We start from the raw sequence: 20,229 nt of genomic DNA on the forward strand, positions 1-20,229 counted from the left end.
GGAATGGGTGAATTTAACTCAGAGGGCCATTATATCTACTACTGTGGCCAAGAATCCCATAGAAAAAATGGTGTGGCCACACAAGAGAGTGAGAAAAACAGTAATGGGATACAATCTCAAAAACGACAGAATGATCTCGGTCCGAAACCATTCAACATCACAGTAATCCAAGTCTATGCCCCAAGCATTGATGCAGAAGAGGCTGAAGTGGACCGGGTCTATGAAGACCTACAACACCTCTTACAACTAACACCAAAAAAAGATGTCCTCATCATCATACGGGACTGGAATGCTAAACTAGGAAGTCAAAAGGTAACCGGAATAATGGACAAGTTTGGCCTTGGAGAGCAAAAGGAAGCCGGGCAAAGGCTAACAGAGTTTTGTCAAGAGAACACGCTGGTCATAGTGAACACCCTCTTCCAACAACCTAAGAGGCAGATGGGCAACACCAAAATTAGATTGATGATATCATTTTCAGTCAAAGATGGAGAAGCGCCATACAATCAGTAAAAACAAGACTTGGAGTTGACTGTGGCTCAGATCATGATCTACTCATTGTAAAATTCAGGCTTAAACTGAAGAAAGTTGGGGAAACCACTAGGCCATTCAGGTTTGACCTAGATCGCATCCCTTATACATACAGTGGAGGTGAAGAATAGGTTTAAGGGACTAGAATTGATAGACAGAGTGCTTGAAGAACTATGGATGGAGGTTCATGATATTGTACAGGAGGCAGCAATCAGCACCATCCCAAGGAAAAAGAAATGCAAGAAAGCAAAGTGTCTGTCTGATGAGGCTTTACGAGTAGCAGAGGAAAGAAGGAAAGCAAAAGGTAAAGGTGAAAAGGAAAGATTTACCCAACTGAATGCAGATTTCCAGAGATCAGCAAGGAGAGATAAGGAGGCCTTCCAGAATGAACAATGCAAAGTAATAGAGGAAAACAACAGAATGGGATTGGGAAGGACTAGAGATCTCTTCAAGAAAATTGGAGAAATCAAGGGAACACTTCGTGCAAAGCTGGCCATGATAAAGGACTAAAAACTGTAGAGACCTAACAGAAGCAGAAGAGATTAGGTGGCAAGAATACACAGAAGAACTATATAAGAAGGATCTCAATGTCCTTGACAACCATGATGATTTGATCACAGACCTCAAGCCAGACATCCTGGAGTGCAAAGTCAAATAGGCCTTACAAAGCATTACTAATAACAAAGAAGTACAAGCTGGTTTTTGAAGAAGTAGAGGAACAAGAGATCAAATTGCCAACTTTCACTGGATTATGGAAAAAGCAAAGGAGTACAAGAAAAACATCTACTTCTGCTTCATTGACTACACTAAAGCCTTTGATTTCGTGGACCACAACAAACTGTGGCAAGTCCTTAAAAAGATGGGAGTACCAGACCACATCATCTCCTGAGAAACCTGCATAAGGTTCAAGAAGTGACAGAACATGGAACAACTGGTTTAGAACAGGAAATGGAGTACAGCAAGGATGTATATTGTCACCTTGCTCATTTAATTTATATGCAGAGAACATCGTGTGAAATGCCAGCCTGGATGAATCACAAGCCGGAATTAAGATTGTTGGGTAAAACATCAACAGCCTCACATATGCAGACGATAGCACTCTAATGGCACAAAGTGAAGAGGACCTAAAACGCCTCTTGCTCATGGTGAAAGAGGAGAGCACAAAAGTTGGCTTGAAACTCAACATCCAAAAAACTAAGATCATGGCATCTGACCCCATCACTCCTTGGCAAATAGAAGGGGAAGTCCTGGAAGCAGTGACAGAATTCACATTCCTGGGATCCAAGATCACTGCAAATAGTGACTGCAGCCATGAAATTAAAAGACACCTGCTCCTTGGGAGGAAGCTATGGCAAACCTAGACAGTATAATGAAAAGTAGAGACATCACCCTGCCTACAAGAGTCCACATAGTCAATGTGATGGTATTCCCAGTAGTAATGTATGGCTGTGAGAGTTGGACCATAAGGAAGGCTGAGCGCCGAATAATAGATGCTTTTGAATTATGGTGCTGGAGAAGACTCTTGAGAGTCCCTTGGACTGCAAGGAGATCAAATCAGCTAATCCTAAAGGAAATCAAATCTGACTGTTCCCTGGAAGGACAAATACGGAAACTGTAGCTCAAATACTTTGACCACCAAATAAGAAGGGAGCACTCACTGGAGAAGACCCTGATGTTGGGAAAGATTGAAGGTAATAGAAGAAGGGGACGGCAAAGAATGAGATGGTTAGACAGTGTTACTGATGCAATGAACATGAAATTGAGCAAACTCCAGAGCACAACAGAAGATAGGAGAGCCTGGCGTGATGTGGTCGCGAGGAGTCGGACTCGATTGTGCGACTGAACAACAACAATTAGCTATCTTACAGAACCTCAAAAGGCCTGAGCTCCTTTCATAGACCACCTCCTTCATCCATCTCCACCTCAAAGGGAACTTGCTTCTCCCAGCCTGCAGAAATACTAGGGGAGGGGGAATGCAGACATCACATAGACCGCTGTCACACACACTAAATAGTACACTTTCAATCCACTTTCAGTGCACTTTCCAACTGGATTTTTACAGTGTGAACTACCAAAATCCAGTTGAAAAGTGAATTGAAAGTATATTAATTAGTGTGTGTGACTGCAAGTGAATTGAAAGTAGATTATTTAGTGTGTGTGATGTTTAGTTTCTTTTTGTTCCAGGAAATTAAGATGTGAGTAACTGCCACCCAAATAGGGGCGGAGAGGCTCTGAACTCAGTTCTGCCCAGCAAAACATACCTACCAGAGAAATTTAAGAGATGCCGTTTTGGTGTCACTAACAGAAGCAGTTTGGGGATTTGGGGGAACTACAACAATATTATAAATCTGGCAGTCTAACCTCTGTCCTGTTCCCTAAAAAATCAATAGGTATTTTAGCTGACTAATATACAGTAATAATAAGAAAATAGGGCTCTGGTCCAAGGATCTTACATTCCAAAATAAAATAAAATAAAACTAAATGACATCACTATTCCACAAGATTTGGTACATATTCATTTTGTTAGGTTGTTAAAGATGGTTTTACAGGAACAACCTGCTCTCCATTTTAATTTACTGTTCTTTATAGCTGGCTTTCTTGGCTTTAGTTTTCTGGTCAGTCCAAACCAATGCAAGGTGGAGAGCCAGTACTGGAAAGGCTGTAAACATGACAAAAGGATCTTTCCTGAACATTTTCTGACAGGGCCAATCTTGAACTGACCTAGCTAAGGGTTTCTATATGTATTCCTCCCTGGAAATAACTCTAAAATGGAGGCACTGGAGTACCTCAAAGTTTTGCACCATTCTAAACTATTAAGGGCTACTGTCCTAATGTGCTTACTTTGAAAGAAGACTCTGTGGAACTTACTTCCAAGTACACATGCATAGTATTAGCCTGTACATACATTTCCAGTCATTACAGAAGGTCTAGGATCAAACTCACATCAAAATGATCCATCCTATACTCCAAGGTACCAGAAATGTCACTCATATCCTAGTTTCCTAAATCCAGGGCTCTTTTTGTAGAAAAAGCCCAGCAGGAACTCATTAGCATAATAGGCCACACCCAATGCAGGAACTCATTAGCCTATTAGGCCACACCCCTGACAGCACAGCATATTAACATATTAGGCTACACCCCCATGTTACCAGAAGTGTGGTCATCCAGCCACACCCACCTCTTGCTTCTTATTCTATTTACCTTGTTTGTTGTCAAAACCCAGGGCTTTTTTTGTAGCAGGAACCCCTTTGCATGTTAGGCCACACACCCCTAATGTAGCCAATCCTAATGCGTTTCTGCTATTGGGTGTGGCCTATTATGCTAATGAGTTCCTGCTGGGCGTGACCAACTTGGGAGCCAGCTGGACTCCGTTCCTGTGCGTTCCTGCCCAAGAATAGCCCTGCCTAAATCTATTATTTGTACCTTCTGATCACCAAGGCTAAATTGTTGTGGACCCAGGCTACTGCTGATGTACAGAGTGAGTGAGGAATGTGTTCAAGAAAACCACTTGAATTATCCTGTTGACACTTTGGCTTCAAGTTGCAGCACAGGTCATTCTGACTCACATTGCCCATCAGGAATAAAAGCTGACTACAGCAGCAGTTGCTCTTGCCTTGCTGCTACCAATAAGAGTGCTGGAGACTAACGCAGTAATTAAAATTGCCTCTCAGGAACACAGAGAATTAAACAGTCAATCATTTATCTGGCTTCCATTACAAACAAACCCATACTTGAATTGACCTAGTAAAGTCTTATTTAAAAAAACAACACAAAAACTAATGATTCAGGGGAGAGGACAAATTCAGATTTTAAATCTATGTTTAAAATCTGTTAAGGTTATCATGCCAGACTTATCCAGCCACAAAACCTCTGTGTCATGCTTGGAAGAAGAATCCTTAAGTGGAAAATTGCCCTGTTCGTATAGGAGAACTGAAAATATGTGAAGAAAGATATATTTTTAAAAGGATGGCTGCCTGTTCAATTTCCCCAATAACATCGTGCCCACCCCTGCTTGAAACAGCTAAATCACTTGTATGTCTGTTCTTAAGGTAGAATGTAGCCTACTGTGTAGTTTGGAAAGAAGACTCTGGGGGCAAATTAACAGGTCCTGTATCAGGATCTGTGTCGGGACCCATGTGTTTGTCCAGGGGGGCAAAATGCAATCCTGCAGGATCGTTTTGGGGTCAGGAAAATTGTAATTGGGGGAAAGCTTATGTTATGTAGTGGGTTGCCGCATAGATAAACGACAGACGATGACGTGGTGCATGGCACGCTTTATTAGGTACACAACAAAGACAAAAAGAAACGGCCGGCAGGCCAACTATATACATACCTGGGGACACACCCCTGGTCACCATTGGTGGGTTTGAATCTCCCGCCATGGTTCCCATTGGTTCCCCAGTGGAGGGACTAGGAGCCTAGTCCCTATTGTTCTTCCAGAGCCAAGCTCTGGCTGTTCGCTGGCCCCGGTGGTGGTCAGCATACACTACAGCTTAAATCTCTACCCCTAAGACACATCATAATTCTGGTCTGAGTAGGGCATAAACTATTTAAAAAGCAATGCTGAGAGCTCTGGAACGGGAATTCCCAATGTCTTGTCTGGTTTTGCCTGATGATTCAATTCTTAGAATTTTCCACAAGTTTTAAAATAAGTTCTCCATTTTAAAAAATGAGTTGTTGCTTTTATACAAAAAGTAGTAGCCATCATATAACACATGAAATTGTCTTCTACCTTCTACTTTGGTTTATCAAGGTCAGCAGTGGCTCTCCAGGGTCTCAAGTAGAGGTCTTTCCTACCTGATCCATTTAATGGAGATAAGATAGAATCTGGGACTATTTGCTTATAGAGCAGATGCTGTACAACTTACATCCCCATTGCTGTCTGGACATCAAGGTCCTTTCCGCACTAGACCTTTAATCCTGGTTTAACAATGTCTCCTACTAGCTACACTACACTCAAGTTCACCCCTCTTTTTATCCTGGTTTTGGGGGTTTTTGGTCAATTTTGCATTACACTGTGGTCACCCCAGGTTTGGACTGCCATTGCCCTGTTTTGCTATGGACTTTCCCTTGATCTAGAGTGGCCTGGTGCAGATTTAAGCATAGAATTTTAAACCTGGTTTCAATCCTGAAAAGTATGCAGACGGAGAGTGATTTCAGCTAAGCATACCTTTATTAGGTTCAGGACAAAGACAAGTGACCAGCTCGCAGGCCGGTTTATATGCGTTCAGAAAACCCGCCACCAAGTACCCATAACCACCCCCCCTACTCCTAATAGGCTATTTACAGTAACCGGGTGACCATTGGTCTCCCGGCTGGAAAACTAGCCCTTGGATAGGGCCAGCTAGGATCCTTCAGATCCTTTGTCTTTCGACTCAAGCTACAGATGGTTTGTGCCTGGCCAGCCCGGGCAAGTCCGGGCATGTCAGGCTGAATACATTACAAATCCTCTCCACCCTTTTCCCACCTTACCTAGGACAAACACCCCTGTTCACAATGCAGAATTTATAACCCAGCATATTAGAGCAGGACAAAATCAGTGCAGAAAACAACAGATAAACAGCGGCTACTGCAAGGTAAATGGCCGCAAGTCAAACACAGAGAAAACCTGGGGGAAATGTGGGAAGGGCCAAAGTGAATGCATTCTCCAACAAACAAAAGCTTGTGATGGCATCTAGTTTTTGTCTGCTGAAACCCTGAATAGTACTCAGACTGGCTCTCCAGAGTCTCAGGCTGTGATCTTTCACATCATCTGCTGTCTAATCTTTTAAGTGGAGAGTCTGGGGACTGAACCTGGGAATATTTGCTTGCAAAGCAGAGGCTCTGCCACTGTGCCCTCACCCCTCCCCCATGTAGGTATCAGCTGACATCTAGAAAAACAAGGCAGGGGGAATGAAGATGGTTTCCAGCTGAAGGAAGAGAGAGAAGCCTCCAGCAATTAAGTGTGGTAGCTGCAACTGTTTGCCTCCTTCCAATCACAAACAAAGCTTGTATGCTTCTAAGGTGCAGAACTGAAAAAAGTAACAGCTGAGTGGTAAACAAACAAGGTAGCCGTGGCCTTGCCCATTGCTTTTATGGCAACTGTCTCAAAGTCCTTTTTTAAATAAAAAAAATCCAGTTTCTCCTCATCCACAATTTTCTGTACACAGCAGGGTTTTTGTTTTGCTGCATGATGTCTCAGTACCTGGAAGAATAAAGGTAAGGTCAAAAAGCATTCCAGATTTCAGAATGTTTCATTTGTCCTTGCCTGTACTTGTGTGTGTAATAGGGATGGGAATGAACCTGCTGATGAACTAAAGTTCATCATGAATTTTGGCCTGTTTGGAGTTTGCAAACCGAAGTTCGTGATCTGAAGAATTAGGACAAATTAGCATGAATTTTGGTGCAATTCATGTTGGCTTGTGATGATGGTCTCCATAGTTCTCTCTAAGTTGCACTAGAGGGCACTGGCACACAACATTTTAACAGGCAGCACAGGAATTGGACTTCCTGGTCCATTATTTTTGAAACTCTGGAGCTGGATAAAACTGGGGTTGTTGTTTTTTCATACCCCTATTATGCTTTTCAGTATGAGTTGTAAGCTGCCTTGAGTCACAGGAAAAAGTGGGGTATAAATATTTGAATAAATAAGTAGTTTGGGCAGGTTGATATCATTTAAGCAACCTCTTGTTAGGTTAGGCAGGATTCTGACAATGATTTTTCCTCCTCTGTTATACTTGACCTGTAATGCTGGTTGTCATATTTCACTAAAAAACACAAAGTAGACTGCAAGAGTCCCCCGCCCACGTACTAAGGCTCAGCACAGGGTGACAATCCAAGGCCAGGTCAACCAATAGTGGACTGGGGTGGGTAGACCTGTTTTCTGGAGGACAGGTCTATCAATATAGTGAAAAGGAGTGGGTAGACCTGTTCATTGGAGGACAAGTCTACAAATATAGTGGAAAGGGGTGTTTAAAATTTGACTTCATTCTATTTTCTCTTATAATGTTTAAATTATTCTTAAAATATAGTTTAAATATAATTTAAAATAATTTATTGTGAGATTTTTACAAGGTTTTGGAAGTAATCTTCTAAAAACTAATTTATGTGATAGTCAAATGTAGACTCACTCATAGCTTTAATGGTACTAGCTTTTTTTGCTCACGAGGTAGAATTTCTGCTCACAACACTATGGAGCTTAGAGGGAGATAGCTCCCCGGCGCCCTCTGCGCCCCCGCACTAAGTTGGCCCCTTGGTATACCCAGGGGCTCCAACTTATGAAGTGGGAACTTAGACGGCTAGAGAGACGGTGGCGGCGCGCTCGCGACGAAGCATCAAGAGCATCTTTCAGGACGCTTATGAAAGCCTACGAGATGGCGGTCAAAGCTGCTAAGAAGGAATTCTATGCAGCCGCGATTGCGTCCGCTGGCTCGCGCCCAGCCCAATTGTTTAGAATAATTCGGTCCTTAACATCTCTGCCGCAAGGCAGACAAAATAGTAGGGAATTGGAGATAGGCTGCGAGGCTTTTGCGAGCCATTTTGCGGATAAAGTCTCGGTGCTCCGTCGCGACCTCCCCGCCACAGTTGAAACAGTGAGCGAACTTGAGGCCCCTTGCACGTCCTCGCCGGGTTTGGAATGTTTTAACCCACTCAGTCTGGAAGAAGTTGACAGACTGCTCGTAACTGTACGCCCAACCACATGCTCCTTGGATCCGTGCCCTTCCTGGCTCATTAAAGCAGGCCACGAGGGGTTTCGAGGTGCCGCATGGGAGATTATTAACAAGTCCCTCGCGGAGGGACGGTTCCCTGCGGCACTCAAGGAAGCGATGGTCCGCCCTCTCCTGAAGAAACCAACTTTGGACCCGACCGTTTTGGCCAACTATCGGCCGGTGTCTAATTTGCCCTACTTGGGCAAGTTGATCGAGAGGGCGGTGGCGGTACAGCTTCAGGGCTTTCTGGATGACGCTTCTATCCTGGATCCACTTCAGTCTGGCTTTCGCCCTGGTCATGGGACGGAGACGGCGCTGGTTGCCCTTACTGACGATCTCCGGAGGCATCTGGATCAAGGTGGTGTGGCGGCACTGGTGTTGTTGGACCTATCGGCTGCGTTCGATACGGTCGACCACCAGTTGCTGACCCACCGCCTTGCCGACGCGGGGATACAGGGGCTTGCCCTTCAATGGCTTGCCTCTTTTCTCCAAGGTCGGGGACAGAGAGTGGTGATAGGGGAACAGCAGTCCCAGAGGCACCCACTGGAATGTGGTGTGCCTCAGGGGGCAGTGCTTTCCCCGATGCTTTTTAACATCTATATGCGCCCTCTCGCCCAGATTGCCAGGAGGTATGGGCTGGGTTGTCATCAATATGCAGATGACACCCAGCTCTATCTGATGTTGGGCGGCCGGTCGGGCTCCACCCCGGAAGATCTGTACCAGGGACTACAGGCCGTGGCTGAGTGGCTCAGGCTGAGTCGGTTGAAGCTAAACCCGGCGAAGGGAATGATATTACTACAGCTAATGTCGGCAGGGGTTATCTCTTGTATGGGCCAATTGCAGACCATCTTGTAATTTAAAGCACTTTATTATTATTAATAGTATGTTATCGGTTGTGATTTTGTGATTTTACTGGATTTTATTGAACTTTATATATGGCTTATGCCTCTGTAAGCCGCCCTGAGCCCGCTCGCGGGGTAGGGCGGGATAGAAATACCTGAATAAATAAATATAAAATAAATAAAAAATATTGGATCCAAATACTAACCAGGGATGACCCTGATTAGCTTCCGAGATCTGATGAGATCAGGCCAGGGCTAGTCTATAGTTGTGTACTGTTAGTACCATAACATTTCTGAAAAACAATGAAAGCAAAAGTCTTGTATGGCCTTGGTCACACAGGCCAGATAACATGGGGGGGAGGGCATGGCTGTTTGCCCCGGAGCAAAATAAAGCTCGGTAGCCCGATCACACGGTCCCCTGAGTCTTCCCGCTTAGGCTGTTAGCTGGCGATCACATGGTGATGCTGGAGCATGGCAAAGAAGCGGCACGGCAGGCGTTTCATGTTTGTATGCATGTGCAGTTCCGCGGAGCAGCACTGCTTTCAGTTATGTGTTTGTGCGCATGCATTTATGAAAAACATCCGGTTTGCGATGGGACGTGGACGGGCGCCAGATGCCATGGACTACTAGCGCTCCCGCAATCAGACACCCACCACTGCCCCATATTTTCCGGATACTAGTGCACTTTCCGAGGTAGTTTTTTACTGCGCATCTTTGGCGGGACGCCACGGGTGTGCTACGCTTCCCAGATGTTGTGGTGTTTCGTGACCCAAAAATCTGCCTGACATTCATGCCTTTAGCATGGCAAATCCTCCGTGTGAACGGGGCCTATGTGTGATATAAACATGAGCAGGCAGTATGTTTACGGAGTAAGATTGAACCCACCGGCTCTACCATCAGCCTAGGCATATAATCAGCCAAACATTGGCCTATGCATGTGCTAACTGGATGTGCACAGTTTCTATTCCTGTGATAGTCTCTGCTGCTTAGTTTTCTAGATGGTATACAATTTGTATATGTGTAGGTTGTGTGCCATCCCTGTGGCAAATGTATATCGCCAGTTTTAGGACAAGCAAGTGATTCCATTGGTCTATTTATTCATGTTGCCTGTAAACAGTTGTGTTCTCTGTGTAGAGCTATAATCTAGATCAGCATTTGTATTTGCAGTGAAACAGGAGTATGCATATTTCTTTCTGCTTTTTTACTTTGGTTCATTAATTTAAACCTTTCCAGTTGAAGATTTTATTGGAGATGAAACATAATATTTTCCCCAGAGAATATAATGGCACACAATACATAAGGAAGTGGCAATTCAGTGAGAATACACAGGCAGTGCTCATACATTATTTATTGCAAACCATAATGACAGAGTAATCAAAGAGAAAGAGGCCACCTTCAATTATCACTTTTATTTTGCGGCTGGTTTCTAATACAGAAAATGCAAGAAAAGGAGCCCTAATTTGGGACCTGTACATACAAGATATTTTTTTAAACCCTGTTGACTAAAATACATGCTTTCTCCTTAGCCTTCTCTCCAAGTTCTTCCTGCAAGCTATCAAGTCAGTACATTGTTGAAGATCACATGGCAACACATTACAGAAAATTGCTATCTGCCAAAGGTATTTGAAAAGGTCTTGCTTGATTGGAGGCTGGGTGGTTTGTTACCTGACATTTGTAGACTAGCTTAGACATTATTTTGGAAACCCCAACACCAAATGCATTGTTGACATATTTTGCAGCGGAGTGTTATATTTACAATATAAATGTAGCTCTAAGTTGTGGGTTTGGTTCAGCGATGTGTGAGTGGAAGTGTAAGCTCACTTAGCACAGTTCCACTTGCGCAAGCAATAGCTCTATAGATATAATGCAAGATAGACCAATAATCAGTAATTACTTGCAAAATGTCTTGCATAAGTGGGAGTGCAAGTTGGGGTACAATCAGGGCTATTTTTGGGCAGGAACGCACAGGAACGGAGTTCCGGCAGGCTCCTGAGTTGGCCACTCCCAGCAGGAGCTCATTAGCATAACAGGCCACACCCAACAGCAGAAACTCATTAGGATTGGCTACAATAGGGGTGTGTGGCCTAACATGCAAAGGAGTTCCTGCTACAAAAAAAGCCCTGGGTTTTGACAACAAACAAGGTAAACAGAATAAGAAGCAAAAGGTGGGTGTGGCTGAATGACCACACTTCTGGTAACATGGGGTGTGGCCTAATATGCTAATGAGTTTCTGCCGTTGGGTGTGGCCTATTATGCTAATAAGTTCCTGCTGGGCTTTTTCTACAAAGAAAGCCTTGGGTACAATGTTTAGCTTAATGCAAGCTGCCGGTATGGTCTTCTTAGAATGTTTCTGATTGCGCAAGGACTCTCGGGTGCACAGAAATCTGCTGTTGGATCCAGTCCTTTGTCTGGAAAGCCAACCAGCCATCAGAATATTGCACATAACCTTGGGCATAATCCCCTGGGAAATGTTCCTGTAAAAGCCCCACTGAAATGAATAAGAGCTGTACAAAAACATTGCAAAGGAATTGTGCGATTGCCTGCGCCAAAGGTGACTATTGTTAGCCTGGACGTCATCTAGTCTTGTTCCTGGCCTACCTTGCTGCTGCTCCTTCAGACAAGTTCTACTGTGCTACCTGCCTAGCTCCAAATAGGGCACAGCGCATGGTTCTCTTATGCAGGGGATGTGTCACACTTTCTCCTAGTCCCTCTCTTACAGCTTGCAGGATAATGGGCCTTTCTGCTAGAGCCAAAAGGCACAAAAAAGAACAACTCTTTAAAAGAGCAGCATAAAGCTAAGTTGGAGTGTACCTGGTTACCCTTTGGTCTACCTCCCCAGATTCTTTTTCTTTCTTTCTTTCTTTTCCATTTTCTTTTTCTTTTTCTTTTTGAACATGCCATAATTCAAACATGCCCCTTTTCTGACGGTTGTTTGAGGTGACCTCTGTCCACCTTTGGCCCAATGCTTCTAAGTCACATAGCAAAGAAACATCTAGGATTTCAGAAGCTAAAGAAGTCAATCTCTCCCAACTGGGAATGTCATGCTCATAAATGTGCAGCAGCATCTGGACAACCTGAGGGTAATGAACAGGGAGGCATCCATAATTCACACCTGTTACTGTCTCTGCTAAGTAGAGCTCTGTCTGTCTCTCTCTCTTTACTCTGTCTTGCCATGTCTTGAAAAAAGAGACAAACTGAACATGAAGAAACTAATTCAAGGACATTATGTGACCTTTAGAGGATTCTTTGAGACTACTGCATTCCTTTGAGCTGAAGTCCAAATTCAAAGGGACAAATTCTTGGCACACTAGGAGCTCAAACATGATATCTCATTTGTTCAAACCCAATTTTCAGTTCGCTTTTACTCACGCAATGATATTGATCACTGTAGCAAAATCCAGCAAGTTCCTCCTTAACTATAAGCTGCAAACCATGGCTACATCTGACCAAAAAAATCAGGTGTTCAATCCAAACACTTCTTGGGATTCATTTTCAACTATTTAAACTCTGTGCAGTCAGAGTCAGGTGCAAAAACCTAGATACAAAACTAATACATGTGAAGTGCTTCTTTCAGTTGTCATGTTTCACATATATGGGAAGAACACACTACACATAATCACCATGTTGTCTGAAAGTGCCAACGTGTGTATTTTCAGCCTCTGTAGATGTGTACTTAAGCCCTGGTTGTGTAATTTCTGCAAGTCTCTTGGATGTAGCCAGAAGTTTCCTTTCTGCTAGGGAGGTGTCAGAATGCCACCTGTCAGGTGAGAGAACAGCTGAGCAGTATTACCATGGTTGGAGAAACTTCTCCACTAAATCCAATAGGCTAGTGGCTGTAGAACAAGCCTCTCAAATTCATACTGAAGCCTTCAACAACATATTGAAGTTCCAGTACTTCTTTTAACCAACCGCATGGGAGGAGACACCATGGGCCACATGCAGACATGGACTGCACATCAAGCACACTGTCATAAGATACTCAGGCCTGAGTTCTAAGGAATCTGCAGTGGAAGAGTAGGGGGACATCTACTTACGTACACATGAGGTATGAAGATTTTGCACCAGTGTTGTGATGTTCTGCTTCATCTATAGAGATTGTAGTTCACATGTGCTTTCCAATATAGAAATAAGAACCATCTTGATGAGGACATTCGAATATTCTACGCAGGGATTAGGCAACAGAAACCTGTGAACTGCATTTAGAACGTCAAGGCCTTTCTCCCCCCCCCCCCCCCCCCACCCGCCATTTTGAGTCACCACATGGAAGAAGTGCAGGCTGCGCGTGGGCCAGAGAAGAGGATGCCTTGGTGGCCTTCAAGCCTCCTTACCATCTGCCCTGAGTTATCACAAACTCTGCTAAACCAGCTGCTTAGTATTTGTGCAGTTTCAAAAAACTCTTGAATGAAGAAGCACGATATGCTTAATCAAACATTTGATACACATGGAGGAGAAGTGCTCTCCCCTGCCCATATTTACAACTGTGTCCAATACATCAGCTTATTTTACTATACAAGTAAAAGGGTAAGAGGAATAGGCATACAAGTGACACATTTGAATGTAAATCCAATTGCAGGCTAAATAATCAGTTGATCTTAATGGGTAACTAAGAGATCACTGCTATGAGGGTGTACTCACAGGTAAATCCTCTTTATTCAATGGGGCTTACTCCTAGGTAATTGGACACAGGATTTTACTGTTATAATGCAATCTTAAACAGACCTACCCCTTTCTAGGTACATCACTGTCAATGAACTTAGAAGGATGTGACTGCTTAGGACTGCACATTCCTGAAAGTAAGCCCATTGAATAAAACAGGGCTAGTTTCTGAGTAGACTTGCTTATGATTGCCCCCATAGTGGTTTGGCTGGAGCTATGAAACCTTGACCTAAAGTCTTTGAGCTGACTAAGGCCTATCATGCATGGGTGTTTTCCATCACTTTCGCCATACCTGTCTGTCAGGTTTTCTTTTTCATTCTGCATTGTATTTCCTCCCTTCTGCACTCAGTTCGCTTTCTGTTCGCTGTTTCCCCAGGTTTTCTGAGAGCGATTTTGTGCCAGCTTTTCCCTTGCTTTGCTTCCAAGCCGAAGGTAATTCAAAAGCATACAGATTCCCTCAGATTCCCCCTCCCTTTTACCACTCCTCGTAGGCCACTCTTACACCTACATCCAGGTCATTCCACCCACTCTGTATCTTCCACCATTCATTGGTGTATTCCTTGTTGTTTGACATTCAATTTTTTTTTTACAAGCAATCTGAGTCTAACTGTATGAGACTAACACTAGTCTCAGATTGCTGTAAAAAAAGAGAGAAAAGACTCCCAGCTGAGCTGCCCTCTCCTGCCGCCTGGTTTAAGCCGAGTGGCAGGAGAAGACAGCAGAGCTGCGCCTGCAGAGAGGCAACGGTGGTACAGTACTGGTGGATCCAAGCCTGCCTCATCCGCAGAGAGGGAGGGAGAACAGGCCCTTTGTGCACCTGGCCATGAGGTTCCTTTTTTTGTTGCCAAAGGAAGATCTTCCTTTTTATGGCTGGGAAGTCAGACTCATTCATTTCCATGGGAATCTTACCTCCAACTGACCCACATAAACTGGTTTTCCCCCTTTGGGCAGCAGCAGACTTTTGAGAGGCTGGTGGAAACCCTGGCTGCTTCCAAGCACCTCTTGTCTCTTGCTGGCTCTCTGAGACCCATCTGGAGAGACCTTTCCCTGGCTCCTTTGCCGCTCCGGAGCCCATCTTCTGCCCTATGCCCTGGCTGCTTAGAATCAGCTTCCTCTGGATCTTAGTCCCACATAAGCAAGCATAGGCAGATTGCTCTATTCTCCCCCCCAAAAAAACTCAATCCCTTAGGACGCTGCCAGGCTCACCATCCCTTTTCGTGTTACAGGCTGCTGGATGCTCACCAAATATGGTAGGCACACAGCGCTCCTCCTGGGAGCCCTGAGCTCTGTAGCTCCATGAACTCCACCAAGCTGCCGGGGAGGGAGCGTGCGGGCTTCTGCACATTCCTCAGAAGAGAGCAAGCACCAGCCTAGGGATCCGGCAATTCAAGGGGAAATGCAACCCATCTCTGTGTCCCTAAAAGGGGACAATCATGTGCATGGCCAGTAGAAATTAAGGCTAGATTGTACCTGGGCTTCTGGAACACAGATGTGTGCTGGGAGTTTCCTGCGGATACTCAAATTCTCAGGCAGCTGGGGACACAATTCAGATTAAGACTGTGGTGCACCAGGAGAGAGGGTTTAAATTTGTACAGCTAGAGTCATTTTAGGGACTTGAAAAGTCCTGGAGTCTTATTTATCCAGCCGGGGAAATTTACCTGCATATCGGTTTCCTGCGCTTTTTTGCAACTGCAAGTTCCACTGAGTTGGGGGGGGGGATGGATTTCGTGATAAAAGTGGAAGATGGAAGGAGTGAGTCAGTCGAAAAGGGAAAGATGGAATTGGTGAGTTGTCCTGTGCATTACAGAAATGGCCCTTGGTTGACGTCAAGTTCATTGGGCGAAGCGGCAGCAGTCCTCAGCTCTGTTTTTGCTTGGTCTTCTTTGCATGGAAGGAATGCTTTAGCATGGTGGGCTGAATGTTATTGCCTGGTCGATTTAAAAAAACTAACCCTCCTACCCTCCAGCAATTCTGCAATATGTTGTAGATTTATAGTCAGCCTACTTTAATATATGCTAAAGGACTGGGATAGCCCAGACTAGAATCGGATGCAAGTCTGGTCAGTTTCAAAAGTGGGTCCCCCCCCACTTTGCTTGCATTCCTTTTTGTTCCCTTTCATTCAATTAACTAGTGCTAAAATGCATGCGCAAAACCTGAACCATGAGGATTTAAATGAAGGTGCTTGCTGGATGCTACTGTGTAGCGGCAACAGGGCAATTGCACATTTTTTTCCCAAAAACCTTTGGATGCCACACCCCACATGTCATAAGTGATGTTCCCACCCCAATTAAGAAAAACAGTGTTTTGGGGTTGTAGCTGCAGAATAAACACATTGGAGAAAAAAGAATGGTGTGTATGACAGGCACAGAATCTGAAGTCAAACTTAAAGGCTTGACTGCTCGGATTCTCTGAAGGAAGCTGTGCATGCACAATAGGCCCAAGGTTCAGATAGACTATCTGTTGTTTGCTTAGAAGACAAAGTTGTGTTTCATAGATACAGGAGATATTCTGTTTGCTTTCAGAAAACTTTTTATTCTGAAATTAAAAAGGGATTTAATCCTTTGACCCTCCAATGTACTGTATATTATTCCCTTATATAATAGTCAGCTTATTGCTAAATGTGTTAATTTGGGAGGGGTTTTCTCTGTGTTAACAATTGTGTCTTGGATTTGTTTACACAGGTAGGAGACAACACATCCTTGAACCAATATGACATTGGATCAGTGTTGCATAGTGCAGACTGTAGGATCTCCTACTTGCCCTGTCATTGATCACATTGTCAGTTACGGGATAATGGCCAAAAGATCCTCTTATTATCTGGGAACTATCCCCATCAGTCAGAATTCACTGACTTTTCAGCTTTGCTGCTTAATTTTGTGTTGAAATACAACATTTAATCTATCATTTAAGGAAATGGAAACATGCACAACAGGCTTAATGACATGAACTGCACATCCACATGTCCTACCCTGCTTGATAGTGGATAGATTTTAATGGGGATAGATTTTTAATTGTTTTATATTTTAAATGTTCATTGTATCTTTTGTATTGTTTTTATTGGGTGTATGTTGCATGCTGTATGCCTCCCCAAGTCCCATCTAGGGGAGAGGGTGCGGGACATAAATTTGATGAATAATAAATAATATTAGTAATAATCTGAGCATTGACTCAAAGAAGCAGTATACATAGTCTTCAGCTGTATGTTATATAACATAGATCAATCAATGTATTATGAGTAGGTTACTTAATAGCCACTGTTTTAATTAAATCCGGAGTTTTAGTAGCTGTTCATTGCTTTTTTCTGTAATTTGAAAATGTAATGTTGAGAAATACAGACCAATTTTTTTCTAATTCAGCCACTGTGGATTCATCTGCTCCAAAGAGTTTGAACATGAGCATCAAATGTAAGTATGACTGTTTTACTTTCAAATAAATGTCTGGTTTCACTTTATTTGGTCTGTAAATATTTCCTTTGGATGATCTCTCTCTCCCCCTCCTTGTTCTGGTGATACCCATACCATTTAGAAAAGCAACAGTATTTTCTGCACACCGCATAATACTAAGAGGGAAAGCACCTGATCTGCTACTTCACAGCCATGTCTACTGTATAAGCATTAAATTACTATTGCTAGGACTTTGTTATCTGATTGTTAAAGCTCTCTTAATACAGATTTGGGTCTGATCCCTACAGTCTTGGCAATAAGCATTAGCCCTAAAGCAGACAGTATGCAGATTGCCAGAGGACAAACACAGAGCGACTTTCAGCTGGAGGCTGCAACCCACTGTAAGCCAGAGAGAGGAGTGTTACTTTGCATCCTAATGCCACCTATAGGCTGAAACTGATTAATTCTGATATGCTGACCTTTCTGTGTGGAAAATTGAGGATTACACAGAGGATGAGACTGATTTCACACATGCCTCTTAAATGCTGTTTTGAACCTCTGCCCCACTATCAACTGTTAAATAGTGGGTTCCATGGATGAGCAGACCTCAGTCTAGTGATCGGCTCTACTTTATTAGTGATTCAGCAAGAAGAAGACTGGAAACCCCAGGGCAGCAGCCCTGTTCAATAGCATGCAAAAACCACACCCAAACAAACCCCACTCCCAACGATAGGCTATTTACATAATATTACTTCTTGACTGGTTACTTCCAGAGTCCTGGTGGGCTATTGTTCTTGGGATCCAAGCTCAGCCCATCTCAGGTAGAACAGTTCTGGAATGTTTCAGTCCCAATACATAACATCAACGAATATATGTGAAAGTGGTTTTAAAGTAGTCTTGAATGTACTTGTGTGTGGGGGGGATTAATCAATTGATGATTGTGTAGGAAGTTGGATATACAATTGCATCTATTCCTTCCTGCGATTTGTATGTCAAACTATGAAGTGTTCTCTCTGTGAAGCATTGCAGTCGTCCATCCATAGAGTTTAGGAATGTTGCCCCACCCTTTTTGGCCACTATTTAACAGAAGGGGGTGGAGGAGAAAATAAAGCAGAGGGAGGAAGAATCCCTGACTCCAAACCCAGTTCTTTTCAGCATTGGGTGAAAGAGAGAGGGGAAGGGGGGGAGAATAAATAAATATAGGCTCCGGTCACACGGGCCAGAAAATGCGGGGTGGAAGCATGGTTGTTTGCCCTGGAGCAAACTAACGTGCGGCTGCGCAATCAGACGTCCCCTTGAGGTCCCATCAAGGTCCCGTGGTTAGGAGGGAGGTGCCAATCACACAACGTGGCAAACGGGGCTGTGTTTTGGGTTTAAACTGAAGTGTGCGCATGCGCCATTGGGTTTGCAAGGAAAAGGAAATCACACCAGCAGCAGCACTGACTTTCCAATATACATATGCTCACACTCATCCCTCCCTAAATTAACTGTTTCTATGAAAAATGAGAATATCCCTGATAGATTAGATCAAACATTCGTGAATTTTGTTTTTCACAGCAGCCAGCCTCATAACCACAGGAAGGCCATACATAAAGCAATAGTCACCTCTCTGTTGTCCCCCAACTACCGGTCTTCAGTGTCACATTGCCTCTGAACGTGGAGGATTTATTTAGCCATTGTGGCAGGAAATTTCATATGTGAAGATGGTTTGTTTGTTTGTCCTGATTCCCTTGTATTTCAAAAGGAGGGGAAAAGTTCTTTCTATCTACCTTCTCTGTATCATATCATAAAGAAGCCAAATTGGCACTTTGTTTCATTCCATGCCAGCAGTCATCTAGCTGGAAACCTACTCATTAACTGACAGTCTGCCATCCTGGCTACCTCCACAAACTCAATCCCAAATACTTCTCAGGTTTGTTTAAAAGGTCCCTCCTGGGCAGGTCTGCTGGAGCACATTGTAGCATGTCAATCCCGCCCCCCCCCCCAAGAAGCCCGTAAAGTATTGTCCAAAATAGTGGCCTTGCAAGCAAGGTAAAATTGACAAGAATACTTGCCTGGCACGAAAGTCAATGGAGCTGAGAGCCAGGCGAGCAGCTAAAGCATAAGGGTAGGACTGTGCATGATCAGATGGCAACCGAGTTTAGTGACAGGGCAATATGAGCCAGTATCTAGGGTGGCAAATGCAGAATGCCTTATCCTACATGAGCTGGAAGGCGTGCAGTGACCTTTAAAATGAGAAAACCAAAAGTGGGGGATGGAGGCACATTCACGGTAGCAGGGAAGATTCCTGAGTGATAATTAAAATGCTTTAAAATGCATATATGATTCAACCTCCGATTAGGCAGGGTGTGTTCCAATTGCATTTTAGCCTGTGGTGAAACTCCCACATTCCTTTTCAAGGCTAACCATGCTGAGGGGCACTGTTTGGAAAGGGTGGCTGATGCTGCGTGTGCGCATAACTGCTCCCCAGCCGCATATTTCACACCACAGGTGATCATTCCTATGGAGCACCTGTATTTCTGCACCACACAGGTTCTAGATAATGGGCAACCATTGCTACAAACAAATAAATGGGCGTATATGCTAGATACGCATGGCAAAGGCACTAATCTCTGCTCCCTAAAAAGTGTGACTGACTTGTATTGATCACATGGCTAGGATTATTACAACGTGTTAAAAAGGAAACTGCGATACCAGCTCTTCAAATGGGCTGCTTTTAAGCAACTTAATTTTCAACATATCCAAGACTGGGCCTTTAAACCTTGCAGAGATTTATGCATCCCCCTACATGACCACTGAGATCGGAAGGGGAGTTCCTGACAGCATTCATACATCATTGATGCGAAGTGGGCCTTAGCAAGGTGCTTGGAATACAAGTTCCAGAAGCTCGTGGCATTCACCTTGCAGTCTCAATTCTTCTCTGGCACAGATTGTATTTCTGAGCCAGAAAAGAACCTTCCCTGCCTCCTTCTCTTCCTCCTTCCTCTACCTGTTCTTGTGCCTTCTCCCTGATTGCCTTGTAGGCCATGGAGCAGGGCTGCTGTGACTGACATTGACTCAAGGCAGCTTAATGAAGGAGTTTATCTTTTACACATGCTATGGTCTGCTTCAGACCTATCATTTTAGGCTGTG

General features: G+C 43.9%; 1 protein-coding gene across 1 annotated transcript in view; it reads left to right on the forward strand.

Annotated features, from left to right (window-relative positions):
* Window positions 1-20,229, forward strand: part of LOC107115712 (spermatogenesis-associated protein 7 homolog) — a 94,345-nt gene that overhangs the window by 7,656 nt on the left and 66,460 nt on the right. Inside the window, exons 3-4 of the mRNA XM_015417469.1 lie at window positions 10,585-10,677; window positions 17,071-17,118. Of these exons, the coding sequence (XP_015272955.1) occupies window positions 10,585-10,677; window positions 17,071-17,118 (141 nt within the window). The remainder of the gene's footprint in view (window positions 1-10,584; window positions 10,678-17,070; window positions 17,119-20,229) is intronic.

The sequence above is a fragment of the Gekko japonicus genome, unplaced genomic scaffold (genome assembly GCF_001447785.1).
Source record: "Gekko japonicus isolate JY-2015 unplaced genomic scaffold, Gekko_japonicus_V1.1 scaffold3497, whole genome shotgun sequence".
Taxonomy (NCBI): Eukaryota; Metazoa; Chordata; class Lepidosauria; order Squamata; family Gekkonidae; genus Gekko; species Gekko japonicus.